Consider the following 13,311-nt stretch of genomic DNA (forward strand, 5'->3'; position numbering starts at 1 on the left):
CTAAATGATTACTTGTTTGCTTGTTGCCTGTACCCCTTCTCTAATCTAGGAGTTCTGTGAACTCAAAAACTATAGCCGCTGTTTTTCCCTATATATCTAACACCTAGTGCAGCCCCTGGCATAGAGCAGACTTTTTATTTTTTGTTTTTTTAATGTTTATTTTTGAGAGAGAGATAGAGAGACAGAGCATGAGGGGCGGAGGGGCAGAGAGAGAGGGAAACAGAATCTGAAAAAGGCTCCAGGCTCAGAGCTGTCAGCACAGAGCCCAACGTGGGGCTCAAACTCATGAACTGCGGGATCATGACCTGAGCCAAAGTCAGACACTTTACCGACTGAGCCACCCAGGCGCCCCTAGAGCAGACTTTTTCCATGAATAGCTGACAGAATACCTTCATCAGTATCCAGCCACTTTTATCATGTACCACTGACAAGAATGGCAAAAGGCCAGAAGTATAAACTGAAGAAGGGCCTATATGGGATGAGGCCGGTGGAAGACCTTTTGTCCCAAGTCTTACCTGACTTCAGAGCCTTACACTTAGGCTTTTGGCCTTATCTCCAAACTAAGCAAGCCACAGACTCACAGAAATATACTGACAGAGTTGAAAGAAGATGACAAATATTGAACTTTATTTATTTATTTATTTATAATGTTTATTTATTTTTGAGAGAGGGACAGACAGAGTGAGAGCAGGGAAAGATCAGGGAGAGAGGGAGACACAGAATCTGAAGTAGGCTCCAGGCTCTGAGCTGTCACGCAGATACTGAGGTGGGGCTCAAACCCAGGAATTGTGAGATCATGACCTGAGCCAAAGTTGGATGCTTAACTGACTGAGCCACCCAGGCACCTCGACAATTATTGAACTTTAGATTCGGGTCCCATCACTGGCCACAACTCCAGTAAGTGGTATGCTGAGACTGAATGTTGTAATTACTCTATGAGGACCACAGTTATATTAAGCTATGTTTGTGTGTGTGTGTGTGTGTGTGTGTTGAAAACATTTTTTTAGATGTGAACATTTAAAACACAACAGTGTTTTGGATGAGTCTTAGATATTTCTCCAAATTTTAATAAACTGACAGCTTGGAAAATGGAAGTTGCTTAGACCTCTCTCAACTCCCATGAGGTTCTCAAACTAGATGTAAATGTGTATTTTCTCTACTGGGGTTTAATTATTGGAAATTGTTATTTCCTTGGCATTCATCTATTTATTCTAGACACTTGTATTAAGCATCTTCAATGTGAAAAGTTCCATATCATATACTGGTAGTAAAGAGATGAAAAAACATATATATATATATATATATATATATATATATATATATATATATGTATATATATATACGTACACACATACATATATATATATATATACGTACACACACACACACACACATATATATATATATATGTACACATACATATATATACATATATGTATTGCCCTGACCTTAAAAGATCCACAGCTTAGTTGGGGAAATAGGCAAGAAGAGCCTATTTCCACTTATGCACATTAAAGTACTCAAATTGTTTTCTAGAAGATCATTCTGGCAAGAGTGTATAAGAGGCTTGAGATAGGGTGAAGACTGGCTATAGTGGCTGATTCAGGTCAATAATGATGAGGTCTGAACTCCTGGAAGCAATGGAAGTAGAAAGAGGCATGCGTTGTGAGCTACTTCAGAGAGGGTGTTGGTGGACATAGGATCATCTTAGAAATAGGGAATAAAACATTGGAAGATGACACCAAGATTTCAAACTTGTTTAACTTGGGAGGTGTGGGAGGAAGCAGGTCATGCATCAGAATATCCAACTGCACTTGACCCTACACCTCCACTGGCCAAGGTGTGATGGTTACATCTTTCTTATATCACTCAGCCTGGAGACCTCTGAATCCTGCACTGAGAAAGATCCCCATTTCCTCCTGCCCTGTAGTGAGTTCACTTCTGAGACTTCCTCTTCCGTGTCTGCCTACAGCTCAGGACAACCCAACCTCTTCCTCTCTGTCACCTGGGGAGTTTTCAAGAAGGCAAACAATCCCATCCCCAGCATTTCCAAACTTCCCTGTCTCGACTTGAACCTAATAAAGAAACCCATGTGGTTCTGAAATCATAGTTTGCTTCTCTCTTTCCTTCCCTTGAACCTTGAAGCTCTGTCAACACTGGTGCCCCAGAACCAGGGAAGGGATAGGCCAAGTTTCACCTCTAAGATGGGGTCACTGAGATGATGGCAGGTAGAAGAGTGTAATTTGTCTGTAGTTGCACAGGATATTTGGAGGTGCAAAGGATAGTGGGAATGATGACTGTCTGCTCTCACCCAGAGCCTAGACAGAAGATGTTGGCATATATGAGGAGAAAGCTGTGGGGACAGAAGGGTTGAAGATCCAATTCTGCTGAAGAGCTGGTTGCCAAGGTGGAAACTTGCTTGATTTCCCTACTGAGGTCTACAGCACCAGCTTGGAAGCTGATAATATGAGGCCAAGTTAAGTAACCAGGCTCAGTGAGAGTACCATTTCCTCCATGACAGTTTCCCAAGCCAGAGGCCTCTCTATCTGTCTCTGTGGCTCCCTAACGTCTGGTCAGTTCTTTCCCTCTTCTTACCTGCTGTGTGTTAGTGTTTGACTATTTTATTACTCTCCTGGCCAGCCAACTCCTTGCAGGCAGTGGCTAGGCTTTGCCTGTCTGTGCCTTCCACCCTACCTGACCCTTTGCTTTGCACATTCATATTTGGTAAATTGTGGTAATGTCCTCTTACTTAAAATCCAGTGGAGGTAGTTGGCTTTTTGGGTGATGGTTCGGGGACCAAGAGTTTGTTGGAGGACTCAAAGTGGGACCCTGGAACTGGCTAACTCAAATTTGAGGAAAGGAGAGGAGGAAAAGCTTTTTTTTTTTTATTTAAAACAAAATTTCTTTTTTACATTTATTTATTTTTGATAGACAGAGCACAAGTGGGGGAGGGGCAGAGAGAGAAGGAGACACAGAATCCGAATCAGGCGCCAGGCTCCAAGCTGTGAGCACAAAGCCAGACACAGGGCTCGAACTCACAAACTGTGAGATCATGACCTGAGCCAAAGTCGGATGCTTAACCGACTGAGCCACCCAGGCGCCCCTGGAAAAGCTTTTTTATATCTGGGTCCCTGCCTCTACTGACCCTTGGCTGCATCTCAGCACAAGGCTCAGATTCCTTCAGGCATTAAAGTGTTTTTGAGTTTGTTGTAGGAAATCTGCTTTACAGATTTTGTTAATCATCTTTGAAATAAGGATTTCTCCAGGCTCAACCACCAATCTTCCACCTCAGATCTGGGACAAACACATCCCGATCTTTCACTTCTCCACAACAGGAAAATGTGCTCTGCCTGCACTGAGGGAAAGTGGGAGGTAGGGGGAGCTGAGGGTCTCAATCCCAGTGGCTGGCTTCTCTAAGACAGCGTCAGAGTGTGACTTATTTACAGAGGACCCCATCTCTCAGCTTTCCTTTGCACCCCCAGTCTTTGGAAACCATTTCTTTTCCTTCCTTTAATTGTGCACATTAAGTCCTGAGAATACCAAAATACAGGACTCCCCAGACCTACTCAGAGGACTGTCTGCTTCAGATCTCTCCTTGTCACACTCATTCTGTAGCATTAAAATTCCAGACCCTTGCCCTGGATTCCTGTGGTTTACTGTAGTCAAGGGCCACCTCCTTTGACCATTTTTAGAACCACCTCACCTGGGGTGACAGGGGCCAGATCACAATATTCTGTTCCATATCTTTCCTTTCTCTTGCTTTGGACTTGCCTTTCGATCCCACCTCCATGTGAATAGCCTATGAAATTATGGGATATTGATTTTCCGTTTCTTCTCCTTTGTCGTCTTCTTATCCCCGTGGCAGCTTCCGTGCCCTACTTGCTCATGTCTCAGCCAAGAGAGCTGCAGAGGTTATACAGGGAGGTGGTGAATTACCCTGGTTCCTACTCCTTTGAGCTTCTTTAGTCTACCCGCCCACCCCTCCGCCCCCCAACTCTGGTAATCCCTGACTCTCTCCTGAAAGGAAATTGAAAGCGATTGAAAGAGAGCCCCAGGGAGTGAGAACTGTCATGGCCTGTTACAGTCTGTGCTGTCTGCTTTAAGCCACCACCTTCCGGTTGGATTCAACTGTTTCCCTAACAGTGTGATCCTGAATGGAGGAAGAAGTATCGGGAATGAAACTAGTGATGGAAAACATTTGGGTAGATAATAGTGTTCATATCTGTGCTTGGTTTTTAAAAGGAATCTTCAGCTATATCAGAATTTTGAATGGAGGCATCCTGTGTGGTTGGGATCTTGTTTGGTCTTTGAAGTAGGATCTCTTCATGATGCCCTCCCCAGTCTACTCCCTCAACCCCCTGGCAATCCATTGTGGTTAGGAAGAGCCGAGCACATGGGACTTACTTCTCTTCAGATTTACTGTCTAAGAAAATGTACAAGTAAAACAGAATATGTGCCATTGCTAAACAGAGTCGTGTATTTTAAATTAAAATTAAAATTTGCATGGCAGGCCTAGTCCTACATATAAGACAAAATGTTGCTGTGATGAGTCTAAAGGCAGTACTCAAAAAACCCAAAGGTAGGTTGTTATGCACAGAAAGTCAGCTCAGCAACCAGGTTGGGAGAAAAGTGGTAGCAGAGTGGCAGGGTTGGGTCCAGTGTAGACCCAGGACTGGTGTCCCATCAGACATTGGTCCAAAGAAGGTGGGCCTTAAGGAAGCACTTTTAATATTTAAACAGCATCACTAGACGGTTTCTGGAATGGCTTGTTGTAAGTGGGAACTGACACCAGCCCCAAGTAGGGCCCTTGTTTGAATCCAGACTGGCGGGAAAAATCAGTAGCAGGGGCCACAACTGGTACCACCCCTTTATGGCCTTTGCATAGAGCTGGACACATGCTGTTCCCTGCCAGTCCCTTCTGCCCAGAGATCCCAGTAGAGTGAGACTGGAGCTCTGTTCCGGCACTGCAGAGGGTCAATGTCTGGACAAGGGAGTGACTGAGCTGTACCAGCACAGACAGCTGGTTTTAGGTGTTTAGCAGCATCCCCTGACTGCCCCCCCCCACTTGAAAAATCGTTAAGATGCAGAGAAAACTTAAGATTGTGGATTTCTTTGTAAGAAATTAAAATCTGACAACAGAATCTTTCAGACCACATGGTTTTTGCACATATGGGGATGCATGTGCCTGGGATGTGTCTGCCTGCGGTGGACTGGGTTGGCTCCGACAGGTACATGTGATCGTTCTGTGATTGTGCTCTTGTTGTACCATGTAGGTGATTAATTAGTGACCAGGAGCATAGGTTGAAGATGAAGAGGAATGGTTAGTATAACAACATCTGTATTACCAGGGAGAATAATTTCAGACATGTTTGGGGGTCTGTTAATCCCATTTTCCATCTTTATTTCATAAAGTAGTCTCAAGAAAGGAAAAGAAGACAAACTCAAATGTTTACTCTGCCTCTCGAACTATTTGTAAGTCCCTCAGAGACAACCTGGCTGTTCTCTTTCACCTACTGGTGGACAGAGGCTACTTTAATTAAGGTTATTGGGAGACACCAGAAAAATATGGTATAGTGACTCTGAGCTGAAAACAAACAAAAATAACATGGAAAACAACCTTGTGTGTAATGACTACTCTCAATTTATGAGGACTCGCACAGATAAGGCAGGTTTCATAGAGAATTTCCGGGACGCTACTAACCCAAACCAAAAAGCTTCTAGAGTAAAGACTAGATTCTGTCAGCAGATACTCACTTTGCCAATATCAGTATCCAACCTTCTTTGAATTCCTCTATACGTTTGTAGTAGCTTACCTTTAATTGTTATGCTGTTAGTGTTTATTGCAGAAATAAAACCCTTGCTCCTGATCACTAATCACCCACATAGTATGACAGAAGCACTGTCATGGAGTTGCCAGGGGCACCTGTCAGAGCCAACACAGTCCAGCACAAGCGGACACATCCTGTCACCTACATTCTCACAAGGGCAAGAACTGTGCTCTTGTGAAATGCTTTGATTTTAACCAGTAAGAATTTCTTTACCAATAAAGTTATAAGCCAGAGACAGTTAATTCTATCTAATTTAGAGACAGATGCATTCTTCTTAAGGCAAAAACACATAGCTAACTATTTCAATTTCAGGATGATATTATATATAAAAGGTGAATAATTTTATTTTTAAAGCAGTTTGTACAAATCTTTACATTCCACCAACCGAATAGGCTTCTTTATTGGCATAGTAGTTTAGAAAGTGCATTAAACCTTTACAGCTCCAAGGTCACGTGGCAGTAGGTTCGTTTCCTGATACCAAGCCTCGATTTTGAGCCTCAAGCCTTGGGGAACAGCTTACTCACATTGATGAGCCTTTTGAATTTAGGCCAAAAAAAAACCAAAACCAAAAACCCACGGATCTGAGCTTTTAACAGTGCATAACTGACTACCTCGAGCCCAGGCACAAGTTTCTGGAAGACCCGTAGCTATTGAGGTTGTAACTTTTCTTCTCTCTTCCTCCTCATTCAAGGCATAATTCAATCCGGAGACAGCTCAACTTGTCAAACCCGGACTTCAATATCCAGCAGCTTCAAAAACAGGAACAGTTGACTGGAATTGGCCGAATTAAACCAGAGTTATATAAGCAGAGGTCACTGGATACTGATGATGGGACAAGGAGTAACAGCAAAGCCTGTGGGAAACTGAATTTCATTTTGAAATATGACTGTGACTTAGAGCAGCTCATAGTGAAGATTCACAAAGCTGTCAATTTGCCCGCCAAGGACTTCTCTGGGACTTCAGATCCTTATGTCAAGATCTATTTGCTTCCTGATCGGAAAACAAAACACCAGACTAAAGTGCACAGAAAGACCCTAAACCCTGTGTTTGATGAAGTGTTTTTGTTTCCGGTTCCCTACAATGACCTTGCAGCACGGAAGCTTCACTTCTCTGTGTATGACTTTGACAGGTTCTCTCGCCATGACTTGATCGGCCAAGTGGTGGTGGATCACTTCTTAGACTTGGCTGATTTCCCCAGGGAGTGCATCCTTTGGAAGGATATCGAGTATGTCACCAATGTAAGTCCAGCATTTCTCCATTTGGGGGGAGGCTTCTTGGTCTGCATGCATACAGATTACTTACACCTTATTTTATTTTGGGGGCAAAGTATAAAACTCACTTTCATGTCTGGATAGCTGTTGTTTCAGAACCTTCCTTGTAACTTCCCAGAAGCAGACCTTTAACAGTATTCATTTTAAAAGTTCCCGGAATTGCTCATGAAAACAGTATTAAAGAGCAACGTTCTCTCTTTTCTACTTTCTAATTCTTAGCTATTCCCTAACTGGCAGTAGATATTATCTGCCCTCCTTGCCACATTTTCTGTAGAGCTTTCTTAGGTTATTTGTGCTAAATGGATCCTGGCATCCTATTCGCTGTAATCTGCAGCTACGAGACCATTGCCAGGCTCTCTGAGAGCATTATGTCCTTGCCTGTGTGCCCAGGTCAGTTCAGTTGCATTTCCCATGATCAGATCTTCAACTTGAATCCCAGAAGTGAGAATGGTTGACAAGAGTTTGTACCACATTTGTAAATACAGAATCAAAGTGACAGGGAGTTCAGTCTGAAAAGATCTGCAGATATTGGCAAAGCTAATCAATAGGTCAAATCCAATTTAGAGCTCAGGAGAGAGGTCTGAAGGGCTACGGCAGTGACACCACACACCCATGTTTACATTTTAAATGAGATTGCAGTGGTGATATTATTACTCCATTTACATCCTTATCACTCTCCTGCAGACATGTATTGACACTGCTGAAATAGAAGGAAAACTGGACTTTCTTGGGTAATGCTGATATTTTAGAGCCACTTGCTTCTTACATCAGTCCAGATTCCTTCAGGCAACTTTGCTCGCACATCTTCTAGAATGCGAGCCCTTCTGAGGCCAGCATAGTTTTCTTTCTCTGCCTTGGCATCCAAAGAAACCAAGCTCCATAATCCTTCCTCAGCTCAGATGATGATCCAGCTTGAATTTGGAGCCCAGTAAGTGAAAGGCTCTCATCCTGCTCTGGAAGAGAACACGCAAAAATCTCTGTGTGGTGACCAATTACCCACACTAGTCTTCTCACTCTTGTCTGCCTTTGTGAACTGGGGACTCACCCATACTTTGGCTGTTCCAAGAGACATCTTCTCTTCTCATGGCACTAGATACTGGTGCCAGCTTTGTCCTGATACTCACATAAGCAAAGTGTGGCACTCAGTTTTGCTGGCCCTTATCACAAGAATGAAGAAAGGAAAGAAAGAGCTGGAGAAAGCAGAGCGAAGAGTCTGTTTCTGAAGTCTTTTTTCTTTGTTTTGTTCTTTTTCACTAAATCTACCTATAGCACAATTTGCAAATTACTATCATTCTATGATAAGATTTACTATCAGAAAGAACAATCATCCAACCTGATTTTTCTTCAATTCAGTTGGCTGGTACTTGACTTTTCACATAAATTTTGGCATCAAATTGCCAAATTAATAATTCTTTCTGGTATTTGGACTTGTATGAAGTCTGTAGATTAATTTAGGGAAATTGTGCATCTTTATGATATTGAGTCTATTCATTACCATAGTGTATTTTGTTTCATTTATTTATTTCTGTAAAATTCTAGGGGCGCCTGGGTGGCTCAGTCAGTTAAGCATCTGACTCTTGTTTTCGGCTCAGGTCATGATCACACGGTTTGTGAGTTTGAGCCCCATATCAGGCTCTGTGCTGACATTGCACAGCCTGTTTGGGATTCTTTCTCTCTCCCTATCTGCCCCTCCCCTGCTTGTGGGTGCGCTCTTTCTAAATAAGTAAATAAACTTGAAATAAATTAATTAATTAAATTAAATTCTTTCATTCGAGGCTTATAATTTGCTTCATGAGGATCTTGCATGTCTCTTGTTAGATTTATTGGTAGGTGCCATGTTTTTCATTATTTTAGGTACAGTTGACCCTTGAACAACATAGGTTTGATCTGCTCAGGTTTACTAATACATGGATTTTTTTTCAGTAAGTGCAATACAGTGCTATAAATGTATTTTCTTTCCTTATGATTTTCTTAATAACATTTTCTTTTATCTGGCTTACTTTATTGTAAGCATACAATGTATAAAACATATAACATACAGAATATGTGTTAATTGACTATGTTATCAATAAGGTTTCCAGTCAACAGTAGTCAATTAATAGGTAAGTTTTGGGGGGTCAGCACTCTAACCTTCACATTGTTCAAAGGTCAACCATAGTATTTTTTCTAAAATTGGATTTTCTAACTTTTGTTGTTATATAAATGCAGTTTAAATTTATCTTCAATTTGGCAATCTTGTAAAATTCTTATTAATGCTTATAATTTGATTGTAAAATCTTCTGAATTTTCCTTATAGATAATCAGACATGTGACTTGATAGTTTTGTGGGGATTTTTTCTAATCTGGATGCTTTTATTTATTTTTTAATTCAGTTTACAAACTAGAATTTCCAGTATAATGCCAAATAATAATTATGGTAGTAGTCATCCTTGACTTATTCCTACTTTTAAGTGAAATGTTTTTAACATTTTCATAGAGTATAATTTTGCTGTAGATGTTTTGTGGATGTCTTTACCATATTAAGAATGTATCCCTTGGGGCGCCTGGGTGGCTCAGTTGGTTAAGCATCTGACTTCAGCTCAGGTCATGATCTCGCAGTTTGTGGGTTTGAGCCCTGCGTTGGGCTCTGTGCTGACAGCTCAGAGCCTGGAGCCTGCTTCGGATTCTGTGTCTCCCTCTCTGTCTGCCCCTCCCCCACTCGTACTCTGTCTCTGTCTCTGTCTCTCTCTCTCTCTCTCTTTAAAAAATAAATAAACATTAAAGAAATTTTTTTTAAAAAAAGAATGTATCCCAAAGAAGAAGAAGAAGAAGAAGAAGAAGAAGAAGAAGAAGAAGAAGAAAAAGAAGAAGAATGTATCCTTCCATTCCTTCATGACTAAGACTTTTTATTGTAAACATTTGTTTTGTCAAATGCTGTGATCTTGTGAGGTTTTTCTCTGCTATAATTTGCTATTTTACTCAATTACATTGATCAGGTTTTTAATTTTAAACCAATCTTATATTCCTAGTATGATCCACACTAGATTTGATATATTACCTATTTTGCATATTAAGTTCACTTTGCTAATATTTTGTTTAGCATTTTTTTAATCTGTGCTAATGAGTGATACATGTAATTTACTTTCTCATATGGTTCTTATCTGGGTTGGAACCAAGATAATTCTTGTTTTATAAAATTAGTTGGGGGATTATTTTGGCTACTTTCCTTTTGTTTTTCCTTGGTGCTCCTGGAGGCTTTGGGGTTTGTTTATTTTTCTTTGAACTGAAAATAACTCTTTTAGTCTCTGGCTAGTAGTGAGGTTTAGGTAGTGAGGAAGAGAAGGGAGCAAGGTTGGCATATTTATTCCCCTACATAGCCTCCTTAGGGTATCTGTAGGCTGGCAATAACCTTCAACTGAAAGCCACAGTTCCGCATATGTCTTTGTTTTGCTATTGTTTTTAGAATGTTTTTCTGGGTATAAAAATAGGGTTTTTGGCATTGCCAAAAATGATTTTGGCATTACAAAGCTATCATTCCATAGTCATCTGACCTCCATTTGCCTTTGAGAAGTTGACTTTAGTATAATGTTTATTCCTTTGTATGCAGTTTTTTTTCCTTTGCTTTCAATATCTTGCTTTCCTCTTTAGTGTTCCATAGTTTAATTGCTCACGTTGCTAAGTGGCTATTTTTATTTATTCAGACTGATTTATAGGGTTCCTGAATATGAGATTGTTTCCTTTTATCAGTTCTAGAAAATTCTCACCCATTTACCTCTTTTCATTTGTAGAAGTTTCATTTGCGGTGTTTCCACACTTGACTAGTATCCTTAATAATCTCTTTTTTTTGTTTCAACATACTTTCAGTTCCCTTTTTAATTTCTTTTACCATTATGTACAAATTACTTTTATATTCTGTTCCTAACTGCACCAGCTATAATCTTTGTAGCTCTGATTTTTTTGTTTGGTATTTCCATTGACTAACTCATCATGCCTTGTTGCCTCCTATATTTAATGATTTGTGATTGTGAGTTCATATGGCTTGAAACTTTGTCAGTAGAAAATTTCATGTTCTGGGCTTCATGTTCTGCATTCTGAAAGTGCATTCCTTCAGGGATGATTTGTGAGGTAACCAACAGGGAACCATTCGAAACTGAATTTTGAGCTTGAGGGTTTGGGGGCAACAGAGAAGTAGGGTGAATATAGGCTCCAAATGTGTAAGTGCAGGCTTGTATTAATGGTTAGAAATTGGCAGGGGAGACTTTTTTTCCTTGCTTTCCCTAGAGCAAGTCAAGGACAGGATATATCTTTAGCTTCTACTTATGCAGGGTAGAAGTTCTTTTTTGTTTATCCTTTAAGGATGTGACCCTTAATCTTTAGGATTCCAGCTCTATGCAGGGTTCTCCCACAGTCGTCTTAAAACCACACACTAAACCACTAGAGATTCACATTTACCTTCATTAAAGCTCCAGTTCCAGGGCTTACTTACCTCCATGGATTCATACTTTCTTGCTGTTTCTGGCCACTGAAAAATTGCATTTTTGTCCCATCAGCTCTGCCATGCATTGAAAATGATTTTGTAGGGGCATCTGGGTGACTCAGTCTTTTAAGTGTCTTGGCTTCGGCCCAGGTCATGATTTCATGGTTCATGGGTTGAAGCCCTGCATCGGGCTCTCTGCTGACAGCTCAGAGCCTGGAGTGTGCTTTGGATTCTGTGTCTTCCTCTCTCTCTCTGGCTCTCTCCTGCTCATGATCTTTCTGTCTCTCAAAAAATAAATAAATGTTAAAAAAAAAAAAAAAAAAGAAAAGGATTTTGTAATCCAGTATTTTTACCTGGAGGAGTTTCTGTGAGCATCTACCCTGTTGTTGGAAATATCGTGTGCTACAGTATATTGTTTAAAGATTGTTCAAAAAAGCAGTTGTTACCTGTACTAACTGGATAGTAATCTGTGTATTGGATGTTTGCCTTGTGATTGAATAGCCAGAAAGAACCTTAGAGGTTCTGTAATCTGAAATCCTCACTTGGCCCATGGCACTGAGGTGGAGGGCCATTAGGAGATTCAGCTAATCTCACGTAGCTGAATAATGGCCAAACAGGAATTAGGACAAAGGTTTTCAAGCCAGTTCAGTCAGTTCATGAAAAGATGTTTCAAAATTATCATACATGCTGGCTGGCTTCTCTTTGCCTGGCTATCTCCTACTAAGCTCTTAGATCCCACCATAAATGCCACTGCCTCAGAGAATTTGTATCTGAGACCTGGACTAGAAGGGTAGGTTTTTTTAGTATTTGTTTCCGTGACACTCTGTACTTTTGTCATTACTCATCATACCTTCCCCATTAGACTGTTCTGTAAGTGCGCAGACCATGTCTGGCATGTTCACTGCATGCCCAGCCTCTGGAATGGTGCCTGGAAGTAAAATAATTAATATGCACTTACTGAATAAAATGAAGCTCCTTATGTGGGGCTAATTTGGTGAGGCTCCAGGGACTGATTTGGTTGGAGAGGAGCTTTATGCAGTGCTAAAACCCATAAACTAATCTTTCCATTTTTAAAAAATCTTGTTCCTTATTTCTCCAAGTAGATTATGGGTTTTACAAATGTTAGCAGTCAAATAAAAACTAATCCTCACACCTTCCTGTGAAGAAACAAAATGGCAGTTATTGAGTGTAAAAACAGTAGTTTAATTGGACCTCTCAACTGAAGCTATATCAATCAATAAGAGTGTGATGCATCTCTGTGGGATATGTTTCAGTCAACAAGAGAGAAGACATTATCAGGGGGAAGGTTGAAGTTGAGAGAGCATGAGTTTAGTGGTCTGGGTGAATGTTGGTTGTCATGCCTGAGTCTTGACATTTTCATATACCCCACTCATCACTGACTCCCTGGTGAATAGGCATTGAGCATTCAGGAATCTCTCTTTCAATGGCCCTCTTAGAAACTGATTCAGAGACTTTCTCTGGGAATCTCTGATCATCTCAGCTACACTCTAATTTGGGAGAGATGGCAGAGTTTTCACGTAGTAACAGTGGAAGCCATGAGGTTTCCTCTGTGCCCATATGGACCCCAGTTCAGAAGAGGGAAGGGTACAGTTGACAATAGCATAGACTCTCTTTTAATATTAGGAATTTTAAAACTGTACATTTCCATCAAAATTTGACTTTGTGAGTCATTGCAAAGTCCCATATCTTTCAGTGGCTGATTTAGGAATTTTCCTGTTCTGTCTTCTAAGTCCCT

At 40.8% G+C, this 13,311-nt stretch overlaps 1 protein-coding gene across 1 annotated transcript in view; it reads left to right on the forward strand.

Annotated features, from left to right (window-relative positions):
• Positions 1–13,311, forward strand: part of SYT9 (synaptotagmin 9) — a 195,444-nt gene that overhangs the window by 60,729 nt on the left and 121,404 nt on the right. The window contains exon 3 of the mRNA XM_042959357.1: positions 6,520–7,066. Within this exon, the coding sequence (XP_042815291.1) occupies positions 6,520–7,066 (547 nt within the window). The remainder of the gene's footprint in view (positions 1–6,519; positions 7,067–13,311) is intronic.

The sequence above is a fragment of the Panthera tigris genome, chromosome D1, assembly GCF_018350195.1.
Source record: "Panthera tigris isolate Pti1 chromosome D1, P.tigris_Pti1_mat1.1, whole genome shotgun sequence".
Classification (NCBI taxonomy): Eukaryota; Metazoa; Chordata; class Mammalia; order Carnivora; family Felidae; genus Panthera; species Panthera tigris.